The 24,412-nt window shown below is 35.3% G+C and overlaps 4 protein-coding genes across 9 annotated transcripts; 2 read left to right on the top strand and 2 right to left on the bottom strand.

Annotated features, from left to right (window-relative positions):
- Nucleotides 1-223: 223 nt before the first annotated feature.
- Nucleotides 224-3,210, bottom strand: cox6a1 (cytochrome c oxidase subunit 6A1). The gene is made up of 3 exons (XM_081348892.1): nt 3,101-3,210; nt 2,638-2,777; nt 224-576 (listed from the first exon to the last, which is right to left on the bottom strand). Exons 1-3 carry the CDS (start codon nt 3,198-3,200, stop codon nt 487-489), a joined length of 330 nt encoding a protein of 109 aa, XP_081205018.1. The 5' UTR covers nt 3,201-3,210; the 3' UTR covers nt 224-486.
- Nucleotides 3,211-3,930: 720 nt separating this feature from the next.
- On the top strand, nt 3,931-8,860 carry LOC308681180 (early activation antigen CD69). Its single transcript, XM_081349840.1, has 8 exons — nt 3,931-4,137; nt 4,303-4,478; nt 4,722-4,812; nt 6,190-6,267; nt 6,361-6,438; nt 6,602-6,741; nt 7,724-7,836; nt 7,986-8,860. Exons 3-8 carry the CDS (start codon nt 4,743-4,745, stop codon nt 8,140-8,142), a joined length of 636 nt encoding a protein of 211 aa, XP_081205966.1. The 5' UTR covers nt 3,931-4,137; nt 4,303-4,478; nt 4,722-4,742; the 3' UTR covers nt 8,143-8,860.
- A 725-nt stretch (nt 8,861-9,585) lies between these two features.
- On the top strand, nt 9,586-16,342 carry asgrl1 (asialoglycoprotein receptor-like 1). 6 transcript variants are annotated; one of them, XR_014028996.1, is made up of 9 exons: nt 9,601-9,728; nt 10,192-10,275; nt 10,954-11,037; nt 11,172-11,264; nt 11,370-11,423; nt 12,195-12,334; nt 12,417-12,529; nt 14,184-14,662; nt 14,945-16,341. XR_014028996.1 is itself a non-coding variant. In XM_081349837.1 (8 exons), exons 2-8 carry the CDS (start codon nt 10,194-10,196, stop codon nt 14,347-14,349), a joined length of 732 nt encoding a protein of 243 aa, XP_081205963.1. In that variant the 5' UTR covers nt 9,586-9,728; nt 10,192-10,193; the 3' UTR covers nt 14,350-16,342. The 6 variants fall into 6 exon arrangements, 3 of the variants coding, with proteins under 3 accessions (XP_081205963.1, XP_081205964.1, XP_081205965.1); XR_014028998.1 differs by having other exon boundaries at nt 9,657-9,751; nt 14,945-15,446; XR_014028997.1 differs by having other exon boundaries at nt 9,689-9,871.
- On the bottom strand, nt 15,299-24,247 carry LOC308681181 (phospholipase A2, minor isoenzyme-like). Its single transcript, XM_081349841.1, has 4 exons — nt 24,192-24,247; nt 23,501-23,651; nt 15,906-16,039; nt 15,299-15,435 (listed from the first exon to the last, which is right to left on the bottom strand). Exons 1-4 carry the CDS (start codon nt 24,238-24,240, stop codon nt 15,314-15,316), a joined length of 456 nt encoding a protein of 151 aa, XP_081205967.1. The 5' UTR covers nt 24,241-24,247; the 3' UTR covers nt 15,299-15,313.
- Between the last annotated feature and the right edge of the window lie 165 nt (nt 24,248-24,412).

The following is a 24,412-nucleotide window of genomic DNA, read 5'->3' as shown; positions in this document are numbered from 1 at the left end:
TTGTATATCTTAAATGTCAGTGTCATTGTTTTTCTTCTACGCTGCGGCATGTTAATAAAAGCGACTGAAATGTCCAAATTAAATGGCTACGGCCTAATCATGGCTTAATCTAAGCCCTGTCTGTGAAACCAGGCCTACATGTAGCATTTACATCCAAGTAAAACATCTTAGGATCTGAAAACTTCAACCACTTCCTTCAAAAATGAAACATCAGACAGTTTATAATTTAATTAATAGATTTTTATTTTTCAGTTTAAGCTGACAATGTGATGCAATGGTCCTTGAGTAAATGTAACTGTTTCCATACGGTACTTCCACTAGGTGTGGAAAGCACAGAGGTAAGATCAACAAACTGGACAGACTTCATGTAAACTGAAAGAAACTGAGGAGTGGTCCAGGCCTGGGCAGATGTCCAGGGATGAGAGAGGGGATAGAGAGGGCCCTCTGGTCCCTGTAGGGGAGTTCTGGGAGAGCTCCTAACACCCTTCACTCATCATGATGCTCGTAGCCGTCGGGGAGGGCGTTGACGTGGGGGTTGTGGAAGAGCGACTTGGTGCCGTCACCCCATGGGAAACGCTAATGTCAATGTTTGGAGGAGAGAAGAGAGGCATAGATGTGAAGTGTATTGCTTGAATAACAAAATTATCAAATTTATAAATAATTTATTACACAAATATGTTCACAAAAGTCACCATGTGGCATTTTTCATAGTCAAATGTTTTAGTAAAGATAAAGGTAAATCTTTTTTATTAGTATAAATAGCATGTGATTAGCTTTTCCCATTCAATGACTACACACATTTATTTTTACATTTAAATGATAAAAATAAAAAAGTATTACTATAGCATGATTAATCATTAAAAGATTGTATTCGCGATTCAAACAGCCACGCGATCCTATTCCTAAATGACAACAATTTGACTCTGTCTATTAAACCTTTGACAAGTACGATAACAGCGAACATTGAAATCTGCATTGGCTCTGTGGTTGACCCCAAGAGTAACTATATTTCCTCATAAAGGGGCAGTCGTGGCCTAATGGCTAGAGAGTCAGACTGGTAACCCAAAGGTTTCCCAAGGCACCTAACTCCCAATCGCTCCTCAGACACCATAGCAAACGGTTGCCCGCTGCTCCGAGTGTGCGTGAACTAACTCGGACGGGTTAAATGCAGAGGACAAATTCTGAGTATGGGTTACAAACCATACTTGGCCTTCAAGTCACTTTCACTTTTTCCACTGTCATTTACATGAAATATTTTGAATCTGCATTAAATGGCAACAATATTACTACATTATATCCCGGGATAGAGCTAGTGTACTGAAAACAACATACTTGTCCAAGAAATGTTGTGAGTACAAGAAATGTCCTTGTACACCATTTTACATCGTGTATGACGACAAAAAGAGATTAAAAATCAGTTGTAAGCACTGATCTATATAGAATGACATTATATAGATCAGTGGTTGTAAGGCTTTAATGAACATTGTTTCTTCATATTAGAGGAAGAATTAAATGCTGATATGATATCTCGATTGAATTGATGCCTGAAGGATGTGCTTCCACATATATAAGATACATAAACATTTATAAAAAAAAAAAATTCTATCCGAGATTTGATTTGACAGGAGACACAAGATTAATCTCTCCCTAGCCAATCACATTGAGGCATAAAAATAAAAAGTAAAAGTAGTTATCTTACCTGACTTCATTTACTCAAGTAAAATTACATCATTACTAAACTACTTAAAGTACAATTTGAAACTACTTACAGTAACATTTATAATCCATTAGTTCATACACTGATTATATCAGTATATTGCAAAATTACGTTGTAATGGTGATAAAAGATCATAAAATAATCCTTAAATGTCTTTTAACCAATATATATGCCTGCAGAAATGTTTTAACCAAATTACCACATCCCTAACCATAGTAATCATCAAAGCTGCGCTATATTATGGAGTAGATGATCTTCAAAGGCTGAAAAGTATCAAGGTATATTTTAAGTTATATTATAGTCCTAACAGGAACATCTCAGCATTTATCTGTACTGGTATATGCATTGCATATGGTTATGGTGTGTGATGTCACAGCCTCATTCCTGGAGGCCCTCTAAGGTCTCATGCCCAGAGCTCCAATGTCAGGATAAACCAGCAACTCACATTTACTAGAGAAATCAAATCATGTTTTCTTGGCTTTCAAACATGATGCAAAGCTTTAACTTAGCTGACAAATACCTTTAATTCATGGTTTGCCTGTTCTTGGAGATATCATTTGCACGACCCATTGATCTTGAACGACATTGATTTTCAAGACCGACAACAGTGTGTTCATGTTAATGTATAATCAATTAATAACCAGCCAAATTTAAAAAAGGGTATTTGCAATACTTTAAAACTAAACTGCCTCAAAAGTGCATGACCAGACTCCAATGAACTTCTGCACTCTCTTTTCATATAAATCAAGTCAAGTCAAGTCAAGTCAACTTTATTTATATAGCGCTTTTCACAATACAGATTGTATCAAAGCAGCTTCACAGTATTAAATAAAAAATTTTATAAATCAGCATGAAGATGCATAAACTCACAACAAACTACTATAAAGGTGTTTTTTATTGTGAAAAGTGAGTGTGTTCACCTTGCTGCGGATGCGCAGGTGGCTGTAGGGAACGAACTCCGGCTGGTCATGGTGGTGTTGGGACCTGAGGTACATGTTCAGCATGCACACCGCGACCCCGGGCAGAGCCACCACAAACGTCAGGATTTTCCAGGTCTTGGCTACATGAACATATGAGAAATAAGACATATTCTGTTTGACACGTTTTAGACATTTCCATAATAACATATCAACCGGCTGACAGGCTAGTCGTTTAGTTCACCTAACTATGTAGTTAGTTATTAAGACGTAATTAACTCAGTTTTCGTTAACTCACTATACAAAAGACTAAATGCTACTCTACCACCTTTGTCAACCACAGCACAACATTAAACAGCCATTCGTGTCACATCCGCAAGGTCAAAAGGTAGAGTTACGGCTGGTCGTAACGGTCGGTGTTTTTTATTACAACGTCTGTTTTAAGCTGTTTAGAGTTGCAACTGACCTGCTTGTTCGCCGTGAGCTGCTACAGCCGAGAGCTGACGGCTCTGGGTCAGCGAGGCGGACTTGAGGAGCTTCTGGGATAAACGTCCGATCGCGGCCATTTTCGCGGAGACTGGAACAACAGGGGCGGAAGAGCCTTAATGCCGCTGCTGGTGCTGGAGATTGACGCGCCCGCCATCTAGTGACAGGGAGGTCCAAGAACGGCTTTAATTCCTAATTTTAATTTAATTTAATTTAATTTAATTTAATTTAATTTAATTTAATTTAATTTAATTTAATTTAATTTAATTTAATTTAATTTAATTTAATTTAATTTAATTTAATTTGAACAAAACATACATACAAGATGTCAGGGGTAAATACATGAAAAAAAAAGAATCTCAGAAAAAATGTAAACATCTGTAGAGTTTGCATTGCTTTTAAGTTTTTACTTTTGAATATAGTTTTCAAATATATTTCAACATCAATTTTAAATTATTCATAATTTGGGGTTTTTCCATTCCATTTTCACTGTATTAAATAAAATAAAATTCAGATTTTTTATCACCATCAAATGAAAAACATTTTAGCATAACAGCAGCCATAGCTTTTCTTTGTAGGGAGTTCTTTCCGAAACAAATGTGTCTTGGGACACTCCCACAATATAATATATAATATAGTCTATGGGGAAATTTGACCAAAAAAACACACAAATATCTTACATATTAAAATCAAATGCTGTACCAGGTGAGTAAACGTTTATGAAACCGTATCGTTATGCCAGTAGGTGGCGACAAGTCGACGGCTCTGCGACCAACCAATTAAATGAGTCACCACAACTGTGTACTCGAAAGTCATTGGTCAAGTGAAACAAAAGGGGAAACTGAATGAACAAAACAATAGCGCAAAAATTTCATATAAGCTTGGGTTTTAGGCTTCTGTGAAGTGAAATAATGCAATCATGAATCGCTTTACTTGTCATAATGACAACCATACGCGTCCTGTTTTCAATTAGCTGTAACGAATCAACAACAGTCACTATTCAGTGGTAACTGCAATGCAAGTATTATGGTTAACATGCAAGAATAACATATGAGATTCCCATTGGAAACACTTAGCCTATGTCATTCTACTGCTTTTATTCTAGTTTAGAGTAGAAAAGGTCATGTGAAGCTTGTGCACAGTTGTTTTTCTGATTATCACTACGGTTTTTATATTTTATAGCTACTTGTCACGCATTTCTGGCAACTGCAATGTTCTTGGCAGAAACCCCAGAGCTTTGGTTTGGCCGGGGTGGAGAGGACCAGCCTCTCTGGCGTCATCCGACCATTCCACAGAATCTTCACTTTCCATGTTGTGCCATGGAAAACTGTATGTGTTGCAAGGAAACAAGTTGATCAGTAAGTTGAAGTTTTCTTAAATATTATTTACGCATTGAAGATTCAACATCTGCACTTCATCAGTGTGTTTTCTTATTGTTTATGTGTTTGTGCGTACTAACATCTTTTGTATCAAATGTAATGTTGCACGGATTTAATGTGACGTAATTGAACCTCTAGTATTTCAGAGAACGTTGTGAAGTGGCATTTTCTTACATTATCATCAGATAATCACTTGATTTACACTTTTGTCCTTACATTCAGGCTATAGGCTGAACTCAAGGAATGCAGGCTAACAATCTCTCAGATGATGTGGAGGGAAATCCTGACAGGGAGGATCCCTTCTACCAGCAAGGCAAGTAATATATAGTATCATTGCAGCTTATTATAGCAGAGACAGTGGCTATGGGCGTTGGCTGCTCATACACTGGTTTCAAGTCCAATTGGTTATCTATGAACTGAAAAAGACATGACATCTGTGCCCATGAGTCTGTCGGGCGTTTATTAATTGCATTGGTATAGCCGGTAACGGGACACTTGGAACTTTTCTATTGCCTTTGTCCCCCATCACATACTTTAGTAACCAATCGAATACATTTAATAGCTTAAACACTTAAAACTCATCCTGTGGAAACCATTTTGAAATTGGACAACGCGTTACCTTTTTGAAGGCTCAGTATGAAGTTCAAATTTGGAACACAAATTGGTTAGAGTCCAGTTATTTTGTAAAATATGTATTTTGTAAAAGAACAAATTGTTTAGCTCAGTAACAGTCGACGTAAACTTTTATAACTTTCTCACTCTTTAATTTTTTACTCTTTAATCTTTCACTTCTGCAATAATCTGCTGAGTTTAAAGGAATAGTTCACTCAAAAATGAAAATGATCCCATAATTTACTCACCCTCAAGCCAAGGTGTATATGACTTTCTTCTTTCAGCTGAACACAATCTGAGTTATATTAAATAATATCATGGCTCTGTAATGACATTGAATAGTGCCTGAGTTTTTGAAGCTCCAAAAAGCACATCCAACCATCATAAAAGTAAGCCTTGCGACTCCAGTGGGTTAATAAATGCCTTCTGAAGCGAAGAGATGGGTTTTTATTAGAAAATATCAATATTTATAAACTATAATCCCTGGCACTGATGATGTATGATGTAGGCGTAGAATTGATAAACGCGGAAGCGCAGAGGATAAAGCAAAACCAAACACCGGTCACAAATTAGAAGTCTAAAACTAAATATTTTAAAGAAAAATGTCGGAGGATTCCGATATAAGAAAGGAGGAGCTATGTCCTATGTCATACATTGGGTCAGAGGTCACCCTTCCGCCAGAACTCGACTCTCTCGTGAACGCGCATACGGCCGTGTCCGGAAGGCAGTGATTATAGTTTATAAAGTTTTAAAAACTGATGTTTTTCTGACAAAAACCCATTGCTTCACTTCAGAAGGCATTCATTAACCCACTGAAGTCGTATGGATTACTTTTATGATGGATGGATGTGCTTTTTGGAGCTTCAAAAACTCGGACACTATTCAATGCCATTACAAAGCTGGGAAGAGCCAGGATATTATTTAATGTGACTGGTGACTAAATGACAAGTTAAAGTAAAATATGGTGGTATATCATTTGATATATATAGTGCTTGCTAAAGATATGTCCTAATTTAAAGTCTGTTCTAAACTGTTTAATTTTGGCATTTAAAATCTATTTACTATTTTTTTTTTCCAGGCAAAGTGGCCTGTGTCATGTTCACGGTTCTCCTCATCCTTTCATTCTTGGTAATAGGAATCGTAACAGGTGTCAACTGTAAGTCAGATTTATAATGAAGTCAGTTGTCTCTGATGTGTTGATAATGGATGTGTAACTGGCTTGTTTTTAATTTCATTTAACATGCTGAAGTCAAGAAGAATCCACAAGAAGATCAGACCAGAGGTCTTCTTTCTGATGATATTACGGCTATCCCGTTCCAGTACAGAGGTAAGAAGCAGTAAGAAATGTTGCATTTAAAGAAAATGAATACAATGGCAATACAACTAAAATATGAATGGATGTCAGTAAAATCACACAGCTCTAATACATTTTATAATTATTGGTAAGCAAGTGTTGTCTATAGTCGTGTGTTTTGTTCTATCAAACACAGGGCGGTGCTCGGACGGTTGGGTTTCCTATAAGAACACCTGTTATTTGTTAGTGAATGTTTATGGGACGTGGGAAGTATCACAGTTTTTTTGCCACAACAATGGGGCGCACTTGATGGTTGTGAACAGCGAGGAGGAGCTGGTAAGGACATGGACACAGACATGTTGGTGTACTGTATATATTTTTATCCTCCTTTACACTACAGTTCAAAAGTTTAGGATCAGTGTTATTTAAAAAAAGAAAAAGAAATTGTATTGATCATATGTGACAGTAAATATGTTTATAATGTTACAAAGATTTTCTGCACTGTTCTCAACATTGATAATAATTAGAAATGTTTCTTGAGCAGCAAATCAGCATATTAGAATGATTTACACATCTATTTACACAAGTATCATGTGACACTGAAGACTGAATCTGCATCACAGGAATAAAATAAAATATATTAAAATAGTAAACATTTATTTTAAAGGTACATCTAACTTTTGACGCTTTAGCGGGTAATTAACAAAACTGCACGTGTCCTGCGAAAGAACATTGTAGCCTGAGCTACTTTCTGTTAACTCTCTGTTTATGTCTATGATAAGTCACACAGGCACTGTAAAAATGTCTATGATCAATAAGTTATGACAACACACGTTTTCACGTTGCATTGACTCATTAAAAAAAGTTAAGAAATTTTCAACTTTCAAGATTCAACCAATTTTTTGAGGGAAAAAAAGTTTAATGTTATTTATGTTGAAATTACTTAAACATCCAAGTTGTTTGTACTTAAAAAGCAAATTTTTTTTTTTACAATGTGGGATACTCCACAGCGGCTGCCGTCTCTGAGGTCTGAAATAGTCAGAATATAAACGCTTATTATAGCCGTAACGTAGTGATTCAGAATAAGACAAACACACACTTTGGAAGATTGATTCATGATGTAGGCTACTCGCTTATTATATACATTTAGCAAATTTTTAACAAAAAAGTTACATAATGTACCTTTAAAATGTAATCATTTCATTTACAATATTACTGTATTTATGATCAAACCGACCAACTTTTGAATGGTAGTGTATTTCTGAAAGCATAGATATTAATCACAGATGTATAATTAAAACACATTGCTGGCTCTTAGGAGTTCATTTCAAGAACTGTCCAGAAACAGACTGACTACTGGATTGGCCTCAAGAGGGACAAATCGGGCAAATGGTCCTGGGCTAATGGAGACGATTATCATTCAGCTCCACAGTAAGAGAGCATTAACTTCCATACTTTTGAAACATGTGTTTTATGTCCTCTGTGAATGCTATTTAATTAAACAGCAGCCATAATGTCTGACATGCCACCAAGATCAATATGTCATCTTCCGAATTCTTTGTGGTTTGTGTTCTTTTCAGTTTCTGGGATGAAAATCAACCTGCTTATGGTGGTATGGAGTCCTGCGTTCACTTGAAAGGAACTGACACAGTGCGTCGCAAGCTGTTGCATGATGCTGACTGTTACAGCGAACTCTATTTCATTTGTGAACGTAAACTAGAGAAAGGCATGTGGTAGGAAACTGTGCCCTTATGCCAGCCTAAAATCCTGCTCTGGACACACACCTTCTGATATTGTACATGATCTTTTTTTTTTTTTTTTTTTTTAAATGTACTTGCCTGACTTGTGCAAATTTGATGTGCTTTTGCTATGCATAAGCGACATGTTTTATAGTATTCCAGTGTAATGTCCTGTTATATGAACACATCCATTTAGGTTACTCATTTTTGACACAATTTCATCTGAACCTAGATAATTTGATTAAATGTACAGTCAGTAGGTATTATTATTAATATTATTACTTTATTTATATTCAACCTTTTAAACCAGTGTTCAAAAGGCTCCCTAGAATATTATTAAATATGATTATCCCACTTAAAAAAAAAAATGTAAACTTAAATTCACACGATAACACAGTGATAGAGACGCCGTTCTTCTATTTATGAAAAATTGCTAGTTTTAATTTTTATTATTTAATTACATTTTTAACGTGAATCTGACAAAGACACAGGATTAAGGACTGTTTGTAGAGATTTAATAAGCAATCATAATTCACAAAGTCAACTGTAGTCAACAGTCAAGCTATCAACACAGACAAGACAAAGAAAGTCGTTAATCACAACTAGGAGAAGAATTTAGATGATGACCTCTGGTGAGGAGCTGGATAAACTGAATTTTATTTTGTGAAGACAATGGAAAATCTACTTGAATAAATCAAAGCCTGTCTACTCAAAAAGATTCAGTGGGGTTTAATATAGAAATAAAAGTAGGGTTTTTGACTCAATTTTAATGAACCCTTAATGCAAAAAAGTATTATAAAAAAAGGTAAAAGGTAATTGCAACTTTTTATCTCACAATTCTGAATTTGAATCTCAGTACATTCAGAATCGCGTTATATAAAGACGCAATTGTGTGTTATAAAATTGAACTTTATAACTCGAGTTTGTATCTCATAATTCTGAGAAAAGATGTTAGAATTGCGAGATATAAAGTCACAATTGCGTGTTATAAAGTCAGAATTTGAAATGATAAATAAAGAAATAACTTAATGAGAAATGAAGTCAGAATTAATTCGAAATGATCTTTTAAAATGTTTTATTCTGTGGCGGAAACAAGCTTCCATAAAAAAGGTTCTATATAATAAGTGTCTTTAATGATTGCATGTTTAATGGGCTATTTCAATTTTTGTAGTGATCAAAAGCTTTTGTAACATTATAAATGTAAAGATACTGTCACTTTTGATTAATTTAATGCATTCTTACCTGAATAAAAGTATTAATTTAATGTAAAAAAACAACAACTTGCTGACCCCAATCTTTTAAACGGTAGTGTACGCATCTAGCTATATTCAAAGCATAACATTTATGTCAGAGAAGAACATTTCTTATATGACGAGTTAATCAGAGTCGTTTCTTAACTCAATATTTTGTCATATTTCAAACATGTAAATGTTACAAAAAGTCCAACAGGATGTTAGGACAGTCAATTCCGCTTTGGGAAATGGTTTAGGAGTCGTTGCGTAAGGACAGAATGACAGAGAACAGTCAGCAGGACACTGACCGCAGCAGAGGAGGGGGATTCGACAGGAACATTCACTTTAAACAGTAAGATCCACTGCTTTTTACAGGTATTTTTTATTCTTTTTTATTTAGTATTTTCTCATAAAAGCATTGAGGTCTTCAATTTACAAACCTTCGTGGTAAAATCCGAATTTGTCGGCAATGAGAATGTTTTTACAGTTTTGATGGTAAGAATATGCTTGATGGCTTTTCTATTTGGTTTTGTGTGTTTTGACTGATAATAGATCTCTGAAATACAGAAGTTCTTTCATTTTGATGTATTTTTCTCCATGTTTGTGATGAAATTCAGATATAGTTTGTCAGTCTAAAGGTTAATATTCAACTGTTTCATTGCATAACCTTGAAACTCAACTTGTGTTTAGTACATTCAGTCTCTTATACCAACATTTATATGTTGGGACTAAAGTCATTAAATAAGCGTTATACATTTGATTTAAATTTTAATTATTTGGTTTAAATACATCCTTCGTCCTGCCTTATTCCTCAGACATGGAATCTGTATCATATGACCGGTTTACCAGTGCTGAGGCAGAAATTAATAACACTGGACAGAAATTTATACATATATCAGGTGAGAAAGATGTTTTTTTTCCAGTTTTTGAAAGGAATGTTTGTAAATTGTGCTTTGTAGAAAATAATGACTCAAAATTAAGAACAAATCTATCTCGCCACCTTACCGAGAGAGACTAACATTTCAAGTACCCAGAAAAGAGGGTGAAATACCATGGCAAATCCTGATTTGCTAAATAAATATTTTGACACTCCATGATAACCCAGCAAACAAGAAACTTTCTCGGATCTTTGGCTAACGTTCTGGCAAGGGTCTCTCAAAGTTATGAACAAACATTATTCCAGTAACAATAGAATGTATGTTTAAAGTGGTCTTTAATAACGTTAGCACAAAAACATTATTCATCGGTCATGGAACGTTCTTATAAATCATTTAGTTGGACTTAAGGCTAACTTACTATTTGTTTATGGTTCAGAGAACATTTAAAAACAATGTTCCCATCATATTTGCAAAGTTATAAAATAGAACATTCCCTTAATTTTTTCTCTAACGTTCAAATAACCAAGAAAAAAAAAAAATTTAATTGGACGTTTTGAACGTTCTGAGAACATTCAGAAATAACGTTTTCATAACTTAATGGGAACGTTAGCAAAACATTCTTAGAACATATTTGTTCAGAATGTAGTTTTTTTAGTTTGTTTCATATTCTTATGTTATAACTTGAATTCTTTCCTACAGGTCGACAAAACAGAAATATGTACATAATGTATGGCGTCTTCGTCCTCTATGTGTTTATACTGACACTGGCTGTAGGAATTAAAAGTATGTTGTGAGCATTTTACTTCCACACACTAATTTATGTCAAATTTAACAAAACCTATTGGATGTCATTGCATGTTGTTGTTGTTGTTTTCACCAAAGTGTTTGAGTTTGATTTTGATTATGCTTTTCAAAAGTCTCTCAGGTCAGCCAAGAGGTCGCTGATGTTCGACTTTCTGTGGAGTCTCTCGTTGTCTCCATTGAAAAGGGCCCTGAAACTCTACAATTTGGTAAATAAAGAACCATTTTTATGTCTTTATAAAATAAAAAATGTGTAAAGATTTATTTAAAGGTAGATTTTTATAATTGATTTTTATTTTATTTTATTTTTACAGAAAATGCTCATTTCTCTCAGCTTTTGATGCCTGAGCATGTGATCCCGGTGCAAGGTGAGGCTCCTCATGACAGTGGGCTCCAAAAGTCAGAGACCACTATTGAGAATACTTTGAATCTGTACTTTGTATTAATAAAATTGAAAAATAATACTAATAATAATATATCACCAGCATAACCTTTGAGTAAAATGTTTAATTGAAAAATGTACATGAATTTCAAAATGCCTTAGTATTTGAGAGCGTGATTACAAAAACAAAAGGCTCACCATTAAAAGAAATGTCTCAAGCGCACAATTATAGTGTTCTCATTATATTTTATGTAGCATACTGTATATGACAGACGCTGTACATGTTACACTTAACTTTATTTTCCTTTTCGAAGTGATTCCAATCATATTTCAAGCAATTCAAAACCATCATGGCGAACACTGTGCATCTGAAGTGTCTCAGCTGAAGGAAATAATCTATTATTCATCGGCTTAAATATATTTGAACGATAATATAAAAAAGTTACATATATGCCGATATTTTGTGCATCCCTAGTATTTGGTTTCTCATCAGCTTGAGCTTCAATATCTGTAGAAAGAGTCACATGATCAATGTTACGAATGTACTACTTTTATTAGTGACCTACAAACAGAGCAGTGAAGTAATCCTATTTCTATTTATTCATAACTAAAACATTCTCTTATTTCCAGAGTTAAATTAGATTATGAATCCCAGATTTTCAATGTGGACTCAGACGGTTTATTTTGGGCTTGGCAGTGAAACCTGCCTGATTTAAGTTATGATTTATTTTGATTATATGCACGTTTAACTGTACAGGTCCCTGCCAGGAAGACTGGGTGTTTTATAAAGACTCATGCTACTTTCAGTCTTCAGTAAAGAAGAGCTGGCAACTTGCTGAGAACAACTGTATCCAGAAAGGATCACACTTAGTTGTTGTCAATGACTTGGCTGAGCTTGTAAGACAAGAACACACACAGCATCACAATTATTTGAGTCTTATGTGAGGTTAAATATGAGTTTGGTCTCTTTTTAAACCAGGACTTCCTATCTTCAATCGTGAAGACGTCTAACAGCTACTGGATTGGGCTTGTTGAGAAAGAGAAGGAAAAATGGTCCTGGGTTGATGGAACAGACTTTAGCGCTACTGAACAGTAAGAATGAATATAAAATAATGAGAGAAGGTCAATGGGGGAAAAGTGTAAATGCACTAATGCTTTTTTGGATATTACTGGTAGCACTTTAGTTTAGGGTCCAATTTTCACTATTAACTAGTTGCTTATTAGCATGCATATTACTAGGATATTGTCTGTTTATTAGTACTTATTATTCTGCATGACCATATTCTACATCCTTAATCCCACCCGATACCTAAACATAACAACTACCTTACTATAGCAGTAAGTAGGAGTTCACTGATGCAAAAGTCATAGTTAATAGTTAGTTAATGGTGAGAAGTGTGACCAATAAATGGAGTTCTTGTCTCCCAAAAGAAAGAACCAATTGAACTGCTTGAAATGAGTCATCAGTAATTCCAGTCTTATGTCCTGCACGAACCGATGTAGGTTTGTAACAAGTCCTGTTCCGCATGTACATACTATGTACTTATTGGAATAACGGAGCAAAACCTAGGTACCAACCCTGAACCTACCCCTAAACCTAACCTTAACCCATATATTTAAGTAATTATATTACCAGTACTTAAGTACATAAGTACACAATGAATTGTAACCATAAATTTGCATAATGCCAACCTAAGGTCTTTGGTTGCCTGTGAACAACGTCCACTTTGACCCGCCCTCAAACACTGTAGTTGTAGCTGAGGCCTGGAAGAGTTTGGTTTGTGTTGACATGTCGAGAAGACTCTGTTTTTTGTTTTGTTTTTGCGATGCGAAAGCAAACCCACTTTGCAGGCACTTCTAAAGGTAGAGTACTCGAGATCGAATTGATATGGTAAAACTGACGCCATCGTTACTGTTCGTATCACTGTGTATACAAGTAGCCTGGTAATACCAAAACTCTGCTACTTCGCTTTGCTTCGTAGACAGAGTCTGGCATGGCATAATTGAAAAGCGTTTTCTTTCTCGCAGGGGGTGTGCTTGTCTGAAGTTTAAAATCATTGGTTACCCGTAAGCCAATCACATAACGTTTGGTTATGGCGTGTGTTATGCGCATGCTCAGCCGCATCTAACTTCCACTGTAAACACATGTATGATGCGAAAACAAAACCATCGAGCAAAATACCGGAGTGAACATGGCAGTGAACGACTTTTGCAGATTATGTGAAGTAAATCTACGCATCCACGGTACAATCAGCGTCTACGTCACGGCTCTCAGCCCGCCCTCTGTTCGTTGATTGGCCGGCTGTTTCAGGCCGGAGGAAAACGGGGAAAACGGTCGCTATCTCAGACTGAGTATACAGAAGCGAAACGAAATTGAGCGGAAGTACGAAGTCTGACGTAGTCAGGCTAGTATACAAGTGCTGAAATTCAGATATGCTAATTGACGTTTCATTTCCGCCACAAGCTATAAACAGTAGATCAATCACAACAAACTGGGCCATCTGACCAATCAGAGCAGAGTAAACTCTCGAGAAGGAGGGGTTTAGAGAGACCGAATCCTTTATCAAACCGTTTCAGACACTGAGTAAAGAGGTGATGCTGCAATGTATATTATGAGGAAATTAAAGTGTTTTTTGACTTTGAATGCATGTAAACCTGTTGTAGGAGACCTCCAAAACAAAATTAGGAACCTTTAAAATAGCATAATAGTGGCACTTTAATCTAACTCTTGATGTTACTATTTCAGTCACTGGGATGAAGGTCAACCAGATGACTGGGATGTTCGTTTGAATGGTGAGGACTGCGGGCAGCTCCACGGTCGGACAACTTCAGAGAGACGGAGGCTGTGGAATGATGCGGACTGTACGCTCTCTTATCCTTACTTCTGTGAGAGCAAACCCAAGAGCCACTGATAAATACTAACCTCAAACTAAAAAATGTCTTAAGAGAACCTTTCTTAAGTTCCTTACGCAACATTTTTGCCTCTTTTCCAGTAAAAATATTTTAACATCCTTATTTGAGGTGCAGGATTGTAGATAGTAGACTTAAGAGAAGATACATCTTGAATTAAAAGTTTAATTGAAGTTTTGTTTTCTTAATTTAAGCACGACCATTTTTGTTAGATTTGTGCTTAAAAAAATGACCAATGGGGTAAGATTAATACACATCACTTTAAGATAAATTCTCTATGAACTTATTATCTATTATTATACTACTAATATCAAAGCAAATGTTGCTTCTCAAGTGAATTTAAGGATGTTAAGGTGTTTTTATTTGAAAGACTGAAGACAATTATTTTTCAGTATATACTACATAATGTAAAATATTATTATTTGAAAAATGAATGCGACAGTCTACTAGTATCCATGCAGGATTACAACCAGAAAATTGTTTGCTTGTTTTTGGATGTTTTATTTAATTCATAAATTCATCTAATGACCTATTTGCAAAAATATTTTTTTAATCAGTATTTTTGATTTTTTAAACAAGGTAAATTTACTTGAGAAGCAATTGCATAATATTATACTACTTATTTTCAGAGAATGTATAAGAAGTTTTGTTTTTCATCCCCCATTGACAGTTTTTTTAAAAGTTGTTTTAGACCTAAACCTCTAAAAAAAACAATTCTTAATATATAACACTTCATATCTAACTTGGGTAGTTTTACTGGAAAACAGGCAAAAATATTAAGAAAATTATTGTAAATATTAATTTATTTGCTTAATTGCATGAATATTCACATACTATTAAATAATCCCTCTGCTATATGAATCAAATATCAATTCGCATGAACACAAAATAAACTGTTACATGATATACCATTGCTGTGTTTAATAAGACTTTAAGGACAGTCTTAAAACTTTATCTAGTGTCAGCTCATTTGCAGTTTTTACTAGGATAGTTGACATGCTCTTTGTTGTAATCCGATTTTGCAAAGCATTCGGCTGCTTTTCTGTCACATTCACAGATGAACATCTCACAGGGGCGATTCTTGTCGGCTGCAAGAGACAAAAAAAAAAAAAACAGCAGTGCAGTTCAGGTCTCAATTACTGACAGAGCTTTCAGATAGAATTATTTAGTAAAGTTTGTCCTACTGTCTGTCCTACAGCTAACAAGAACTTCCTTGACGTTCTGGCAAAGTTCTCTCAGAGTTATGAACAAACATTCTTCCAGTAACGTTAATAGAATATTTGTTCAAATTGATCTGGTCTTTAATAAAAAAAAAACATTATCTACATTGTTCATGAAACATTTTAGTATCTGACATTTTGAACTTGTTTTTATAATGTTCAGAGAACATTCAAAAGTAACATTCCCATGTTTGTAAAATGGAATTTTCCTTTAACATTCGCATAGCCAAAGGAAAAAAAAATTGACAGAGAACATTTAGAAAAAAAGTTTTCATAACATAATGGGAACGTTGGCAAAATGTTCTTTTATAACATATTTTTGTTAGCTTGGGACTTACCATGGCAGGTGATTTTCTGTGTCGGTTTGTCGCATGAGTATGAATATACTTCAGTATAGGGGTTGTCTAAGATACCCCAGCAGTCATCATGCTGCCATGAGTCCGAATAACACTTATCATGCACCTGACAGCACCTAGAGAGGAATAGGGAATGTATGTTTATAAAGTTACTCGCCCTTCCTTTTTGATTAATAACTGTATTTTAAGAGATTTGCTACTTGCCTGCTGTGAAAAAAAAAAGTAACAATACATCACCTAATTAATATTCATGAGCCAAGATGATAAGTATACCAATCCAAACTTTTTCTGAAAAGCTCCTGTAGAAGGTAATGTTTAAATTGCTTATTTGTAATACATTATTGTCATCAAATGCTCTCAACAGAATAACAAATGCACTGATTTTTACTGCCTGCAAAAATAAAATCAACCTGAAATCAAAATGAACAATTCCTGTTTTTTTTTTTGTTTTTTTTTTATGGAATAGGCTATTGCAGTATTTATTATAAATGATTTATTCGTGCACATTTGTTGTTGTTATTTTTATTCATATGCCTTCATAATCTTTGACTAAAATATATATATTTTTTTATTATTGAAATAAATGACTCAAAAACATTTATTCCAGAATATCAGCATACAACAGCAATGCTTCACAAGACAAATATCACACCTTTAAACAAATTAACAAGTCATAAAAAATATATAAAATAATAATAATAATAATAAAATAAATATTTCCTCTTTTTTCCTATTTAGACATTCAAGATTCGTATCATTTAGTAAACATAGTGGGGACATTACAATATCAAGAATTTCTCCATAAAGTTTAACAAAATTTCATTCTTTTTATTTTTAATTAACTTTAACGACTTATTTTGAGTAAAATAACTTCCCCTCCCTCTTGCAGCTCTGATGACGCGTTAACTTGTAAGGGCGGGACAACCTGTCACTCACATGACATCACAGCAATAGCAAACCAAAATCATCCAATCAATTCCTGGTGGACAAAATCAAGTCCCGCCCTACATTATTACTTGTTCGAGAAGCCGTTTCACTCGGATATGTCGCAAATTAGAAATAGTCAGGGGGCCAAAACTGATATTAAAACTTTGTCGGACACTTTTTGGTACAAGTATACAACCTATCCAGTATTAATATTTATCCCCTCAACATGTGTTCTAGCCAGGTTGTCAGCTTAGAAAATGTTTTTTTGTCCATTTTAACACTATATTCTTAAAAGTGGTAAAAGCGGATTTTTTCCCCCAAAGCGCTTCCATTTTCTTCCATGTTACCTATTGTAATTTTGGGCAAATGTGCAATATAATCCAATTTATGTGCAAGCATGATCATTAAAAAATAATAATCAATAAATACCACAAGAGTATCACACCACAAGGGGCACTGTTGTGTCAGCGCAGCTGTGATTTGGCAGCAGATTGAGGCAGCAGATCCAGAGAATATGATCACAGCAGGTGTCAACAGTACAGTCTGAACAAAACTTTATAAAGGAGTGAATCACACAATCACACAACAGATTAACTTGATCTATTTGTCTACACAAACATTCTACCATTCTACCATCAAATGTTGCCAGAAACAGGTAAGCTAAACTGTTTTCCAACTAGCTATATACTTACCAGACATACACTCACCTAAAGGATTATTAGGAACACCATACTAATACTGTGTTTGACCCCCTTTCGCCTTCAGAACTGCCTTAATTCTACGTGGCATTGATTCAACAAGGTGCTGAAAGCATTCTTTAGTAAGGGTGTCACGATTCTCCAAATCCTCGATTCGATTACATTTTCGATTCTAAAGTCACGGTTCGATTCGATTCTTGATTTTAAAAAAATAAATTGAAAGCACAAGCTATGCCATTTTAAGACTTTTATGCAATATAATAATATCTGACCTTTGTTCGCAGTACCACACACTACATTGTCAAATTTAAAACGTTTATTAACAACATAATGTAACAATAACTTATATTTTCAGTCAATTGGAAACTTAAACAATATAACCTATTACCTGGCTATTATAGTCCCGGGGCTCCCTGGACTCCTCAGAGCAGTCACAGGCGAATAGCACGGCGTTTTAAATTGGGTTCCCACAGCGTTTGCAACGCAGTACGAGAGAACGTTCTCGTAAGGGAACGTAGGCTACTTGGTTACTTGCGTAACCTCGGTTCCCTTAGAGATAAGGGAACGAGTACTGCTTTGCCTTTGCGTGCTATTTCGCTCATATGAGGTACTTCGCTTCAGTTTATTTAAACCTAAAATCCTTTGGCGAGTTTTTTGTGAATTATACTCTCCAGCCACGTCCAAATTGGCGCGCTCAAGGTTGGCAGGGCGCCATGCGCTCCCATTGGACCGTACGCCACTGCTAACTCGCCATAGGTTCGTGCAGTTGCCGCAGCACAGACAATCAGCTCGCTCAGACGAGATATGATGCTCTCGCTGTGCAGCTGCAATGTGTTTTAAAATAAAGGCTTCAATATTCTCGAGAAAAGGAGTTTTACCTATTACAGGCAAGCCGAGCTGCCGTGACATGGGGGCGTGGCAGCATTAACGATTCCATTTTTTGATTCGATAATCGAGATTGAGCATTAATTTCGATCGTGACACCCTTATTCTTTAGAAATGTTGGCCCATATTGATAGGATAGCATCTTGCAGTTGATGGAGATTTGTGGGATGCACATCCAGGGCACGAAGCTCCCGTTCCACCACATCCCAAAGATGCTCTATTGGGTTGAGATCTGGTGACTGTGGGGGCCATTTTAGTACAGTGAACTCATTGTCATGTTCAAGAAACCAATTTGAAATGATTTGAGATTTGTGACATGGTGCATTATCCTGCTGGAAGTAGCCATCAGAGGATGGGTACATGGTGGTCATAAAGGGATGGACATGATCAGAAACAATGCTCAGGTAGGCCGTGGCATTTAAACGATGCCCAATTGGCACTAAGGGGCCTAAAGTGTGCCAAGAAAACATCCCCCACACCATTACACCACCACCACCAGCCTGCACAGTGGTAACAAGGCATGATGGATCCATGTTCTCATTCTGTTTACGCCAAATTCTGACTCTACCATCTGAATGTCTCAACAGAAATCGAGACTCATCAGACCAGGCAACATTTTTCCAGTCTTCAACTGTCCAATTTTGGTGAGCTCGTGCAAATTGTAGCCTCTTTTTCCTATTTGTAGTGGAGATGAGTGGTACCCGGTGGGGTCTTCTGCTGTTGTAGCCCATCCGCCTCAAGGTTGTGCATGTTGTGGCTTCACAAATGCTTTGCTGCATACCTCGGTTGTAACGAGTGGTTATTTCAGCCAAAGTTGCTCTTCTATCAGCTTGAATCAGTCGGCCCATCCTCCTCTGACCTCTAGCATCAACAAGGCATTTTCGCCCACAGGACTGCCGCATACTGGATGTTTTTCCCTTTTCACACCATTCTTTGTAAACCCTAGAAATGGTTGTGCGTGAAAATCCCACTAACTGAGCAGATTGTGAAATACTCAGACCGGCCCGTCTGGCACCAACAACCATGCCACGCTCAAAATTGCTTAAATCACCTTTCTTTCCCATTCTGACATTCAGTTTGGAGTTCAGGAGATTGTCTTGACCAGGACCACACCCCTAAATGCATTGAAGCAACTGCCATGTGATTGGTTGATTAGATAATTGCATTAATGAGAAATTGAACAGGTGTTCCTAATAATCCCTTAGGTGAGTGTATAGCTAGGCTAATTTACTTTCATAATTACTAGCTTACTTACTAATAGGTAAATTAAGTTTTGTGCAGATGTGTAATGGAAATATTGTTTTTAATTTATTTGCTGCACAGCAGCCTACACTGTAAAAAAATCCTAATTTCACAGAAAATAACTGTGATTTTTTGACGATCATTTTCTTTAATTTTAAATTGTACTCAAAACACTGTAAAATTACAAATAATATCTGTAAAATAAAAATTCAGCTGTTATTTTAGGTATTGTGACATTGACAAATTACAGTAATTCACATTTTTTATACAGAAAATGTATTGTATTTTTCATACAGTATTTTTTCTGTTTTCTTAAATTACATAAAAATGTATGTAAAATTACAAATATAATCTGTAATTTAACAGAAACAAAACCGTTGAATGATAAAATGGTCAAATGACTGTCAGCCCCCCAAAAAACTGTAAAACATCCTAAATTAAATAAACTGAAAAACACTGTTATTTTACAGGCATTTCCTGAATAATCACGATCAAATACCTTCATTGTAAAAAAAATCGTAAAAAAAGGGTCAAATGACTGGCAGCTACGGCTGCCAAACTAAAACCTTAAAATTAAAGTAAAATATTCTAATTTAAATAAACCGAAAAAACACTGTTATTTCACAGGTATTTCCTGCATTATTATGATCAAATACCTTAATTGTAAGAAAATCGTAAAAAAAGGGTCAAATGACTGGCAGCTGCGGCTGCCAAACAAAAACCCTAAAATTAAAGTAAAATATGCTAATTTAAATAAAGTGTAAAAAACTTTCAAATAAATTTGATGTCACCATGATTGAGATCAGTGTCTGCTTTAGTTGGGCTCATGACCCTTGAGTTATAACTTTAGTTTTCTCTGGCAGTTTTAACTGTGTATTTGATGCATATTTGATTTAGCATTAATTGCTGGAGAAAATATCAGATGAGCTTGATCATCTAATGGTGATGTTATAATCATCATATGATGATCTGATTCACTGATATGTCAGTCAAATCTCTGAATTTAATAGCTTAGATTACATAATTTGTAGATGGATTTTAGCTTTATACAAAATCTTTAGATAATGTTAAAATTTATCACATGACCCTTGAAATATTATGGCATCAGTATTATAACCATCTGTAATTGGGAAAAAAAATATACAGAAAAAGTTGAGCTGTTTTTTTTTTTTTTTTTTTTTGTAATATAGAGACATCAAGAATCAACATATGAATCTCAACAATGGTGACAACCAACAAAGCCTTTAAGTAACTTTATAGTAGGTCAGATTTTTTTTTCATTGTCACCATTGTTGTGATTCATACACTGATTCTTGATGTCTGAGTGAGTCTATATGATCCTATCAAAACATTTTCTGTATAATGACTTCATAAAATCTGAGTATCACAGCACTGCAGGATCTTCTATAGCAGTTTTATCATGCAAAATGAACCACTAAAATTTAACAAGTTAAAACAGATATTACTCTTCAGATGGTATCAATGAAGCAGAACATTACAAGATGACTATTATCACTAGAAAGTGACCAAACATCATCTGAGCTCCTCTTGGGTTCCCACCATAACAAATATGCATCAGATACACAGTTAAAGCAGCCAGAGAAAAACTTAAGTTAAAGTAAAAAAAGGTCAAGAGCCCAACTAAAGCAAACACCGATCTCCATCATGGTGACATCAAACTTTATTATTTTCAATAAAGCTTCAACTTCTAAACCTCTGTTAATTCTCAATAAGAATGTTAGTATGAAAGAAATAAAGTCTGGATTGTAATAAGTGAAGATGCTGAGATCCTGAGAGATCTGGTAGTGTTTAACGATCTGTTGGGTTTTAAAGTGTTTCTGTATGGTGTGTTTCGTGTGTCACCATTGTGTTGAAGAGTAGAGCCTGAGCTTCAGTCCAGAATGAGCAGAGAAACTCTGATGATATGCTGCATGTTGATTTATTTAACAGACAGTAACTGTGTAGTTGCTGATGCAGTGACGTATAGTCACAGCAAGTCATGCATGTAGTTAACTGCATGTTTTACAGTAAAAAAATCTGAAAATAAATGTGAAATAACTGTGTTTAAACTGTGTGTTTCTGTTAAAAAAGATTAATGAAGATTTCTGTAAAAGTATTTTGCACTTATTTATATTAGGATATTTTACATTAATTTTACGGTTATTGTATGACAGCCTTTGCTGACAGTCATTTGACTGTTTTTTAATGGGATTCTTTTACAATGAAGGTGTTTGATCGTAATAATTCAGGAAATAGTTGTAAAATAACAGTGTTTTTCTATAAAACATTTAAGGAAAATTTCTGTAAACGTTTTTTGCACTTCATTTAAATTAGGATATTTTACTTTATTTTTACGGTTTTTGTTTGGCAGCCGCAGCTGACAGTCATTGACCGTTTTTGTTCGATTTTATTTTTTACAGTGTATTTTACAGTCTGCTATAGCTAAAAGTGTTAATAAGTTTGTTAGATAGCAAAGCCCTCAGCTTATGTCAGAGGACATTGTAGTGATCCACTCAGAAACCAATCAGACTAATGTAGTGAAAAATTTATTTGCCTTCAGATGAGATAACATGGATCCAGAGGAAGCTGTAAGCCTAGCGTCCAAAGAAAAACAAATAGGAAGAGATATTGATTGGGAACAATGTTTCATTTGTCAAGACAAATATGGAAAATACAGCCAAGATAAAGCCCTTTGATTTAAGTGATTTTTCAGGAAGTGGTGTCTTTCTGCTTTTTCTGGAGATTATTGTAGTATAATATTGTGCAATATTTTTGCAATATAATAGACACACACCATTATTTGCAATGCATTGCGCTTAGCTTGACCTTGCTTATTTAATCCATTCAGTCTCAAAGGGATGAGACTGACAACCTGAGAGCAAACCTCTGCCAACCTGAGAGCCACTGCTTTGATGGGGAAAAACATACCTTTGCCATACGACTATTACATAGTTATTACTACTAACTAGTTACTAACCCCCAACCCTAAAGAAGTGAGAGAGCAGTTTTGTTAGGATGGAATTAATAACTATAGTGATATGTGAATGTAATATAATTTGTGTTACAACCTGGTACACTAATTAAGTCAAATAGCACCATAGACCATCATCTACAGTTCTAAATTTCCGCCTTGACATTAAAGTATTATAACTTGTGCAGCATTGCACTGTCTCTCCCTACAAGCTTTAAACTTGGCTTGACTCATTCCCAAAGATATGGGTACTGATTGATAGAGGTTTTGGGATACTAGGTTATGTTTCCAAGCTGATATTCACTTTGAAAACTGGTTCTCTTTAGGCGGAGATAGTTTTTTTCATGTTCTAGTTCTGTTGTCTCTTACACTGTACAATAAATGTTCATTCTGACACTTCAGCAGACATCCCATGAGTGTTGGCTTTCATTTGATACCATTTTTATGAATATGGTCCTTGTGGTTGTGGAGATATTCAACATTTACTGTTGGCATGTCGTGTTGAGCAGGAAACCAAAAAATTGGCCTGAAATTGCTTGTACAAGTCACACAAAAAAAAAATTCAGCTTGACAACCACCCTAATATCTTACCTATGGGTGTCTTCTAACTAAAAAAATAGGGTGACAGCTTGTACCAAAACATGTCCGCAAAAGTCTTAACGGAAGCCCTTTTCAGAATTGGCCCCCTGACTAAAAAGCAAAGATTATCGCAACTTCGGTTTCACGCTGACTTTAATTTGTGCAACGTGCATTTTTCGGTATTTGTAGTTATAACCTGTTCATTAAACTTTTCAGTCTGAGCAGGCCGAAGTGTGACAGACAAAACTGTCTCGGAAACTATTGTTTAATCTGACCTGTCCAGGTCATCCACTGGGTTGCCCGAGCCTCCTTTGCCGCAGTAGCATCCGTAGTCTGCGTAATCCAGTGCAGGCCAGCTATCGGGGACGGTACAGATGATCATGGACCTGAACTGCCACAGCGCACGGTAGTCTAAAGTCGCCTGCACTGTTAAACAATGATAGTGTATCAGTGCTTCATACCGATTAGCATCAAAATAATATGTATTTTTAGAAATACATTTCATAACCACTCTCTTGGTCTATCTTGTTTTCTGTCAGCATTACATTCCACCTTAGTGACACCACTCTTTTTATTCATTGTAAAAAAGTTGCTTCCTTAATTTTTTTAAGTACAGTCAACTTGGATGTTTAAGTAATTTCAACTTAAATGACATAAAACTGAATTTAAAAATGAATTGAATCTTCTTGTATAGCCTAACTCATAAAAAAAGTTGAAAATTGCTATATTTTGATGAGTTAAAGCAATGTAAAAACATATGTTGTCATAACTTATTGATCCTATAATTTTTGAAGGTAAGAGGTATAATTATTTTGACTGACTAATTAGTAAATTCTATTTTTCAAATAATTAAAATATATATATATCATATATCTATTAAGTATTTGCCTTGCATAAGAGAAATGATTAAAACAATAAGCTCCTGTACAGTAGTTGAATAGTAAATCACATTTTAAGTATACTCACAGGCGGGCAGACTCACACTAAGGACCACGAGAGACAGAAAGGTGTGCATGGTGAAGACCATATGAACAAGTGTTTGTTGCTGATTATTTATAGAACTTATAACCTTGACGGGCGGAGCTCACTGATAAGCCAACTTTGTGAATATTGTGAACATATGAGATATTGCAGTGAGTTACTGTTATGTTATACACTGTGCATTCACGCACGCACACAAAAGCACA

The sequence above is a fragment of the Scardinius erythrophthalmus genome (genome assembly GCF_964197995.2).
Source record: "Scardinius erythrophthalmus genome assembly, chromosome: 20".
Taxonomy (NCBI): Eukaryota; Metazoa; Chordata; class Actinopteri; order Cypriniformes; family Leuciscidae; genus Scardinius; species Scardinius erythrophthalmus.
The sequence above is the reverse complement of the archived record's forward strand: the minus strand, read 5'-3'. Positions and strand labels throughout refer to the sequence as shown.

Bases quoted from the DNA above. Each gene is read 5' to 3' on its own strand.
- cox6a1 (XM_081348892.1), bottom strand. From the start codon at position 3,200: ATGGCCGCGATCGGACGTTTATCCCAGAAGCTCCTCAAGTCCGCCTCG. The intron at 2,778-3,100 runs GTCAGTTGCAAC...ATGTTCATGTAG, and splicing joins AGCTCACGGCGAACAAGCAG to CCAAGACCTGGAAAATCCTG. The intron at 577-2,637 runs GTGAACACACTC...CATTGACATTAG, and splicing joins ACCTGCGCATCCGCAGCAAG to CGTTTCCCATGGGGTGACGG.
- LOC308681180 (XM_081349840.1), top strand. From the start codon at position 4,743: ATGCAGGCTAACAATCTCTCAGATGATGTGGAGGGAAATCCTGACAGG. The intron at 6,439-6,601 runs GTAAGAAGCAGT...TATCAAACACAG, and splicing joins TATCCCGTTCCAGTACAGAG to GGCGGTGCTCGGACGGTTGG. The intron at 7,837-7,985 runs GTAAGAGAGCAT...TGTTCTTTTCAG, and splicing joins GATTATCATTCAGCTCCACA to TTTCTGGGATGAAAATCAAC.
- asgrl1 (XM_081349837.1), top strand. From the start codon at position 10,194: ATGGAATCTGTATCATATGACCGGTTTACCAGTGCTGAGGCAGAAATT. The intron at 11,265-11,369 runs GTAAATAAAGAA...TTATTTTTACAG, and splicing joins CCCTGAAACTCTACAATTTG to AAAATGCTCATTTCTCTCAG. The intron at 12,530-14,183 runs GTAAGAATGAAT...TTACTATTTCAG, and splicing joins GACTTTAGCGCTACTGAACA to TCACTGGGATGAAGGTCAAC.
- LOC308681181 (XM_081349841.1), bottom strand. From the start codon at position 24,240: ATGCACACCTTTCTGTCTCTCGTGGTCCTTAGTGTGAGTCTGCCCGCC. The intron at 16,040-23,500 runs GTCAGATTAAAC...ATTCCTCTCTAG, and splicing joins CCAGTGGATGACCTGGACAG to GTGCTGTCAGGTGCATGATA. The intron at 15,436-15,905 runs GTAAGTCCCAAG...TGTCTCTTGCAG, and splicing joins ACAGAAAATCACCTGCCATG to CCGACAAGAATCGCCCCTGT.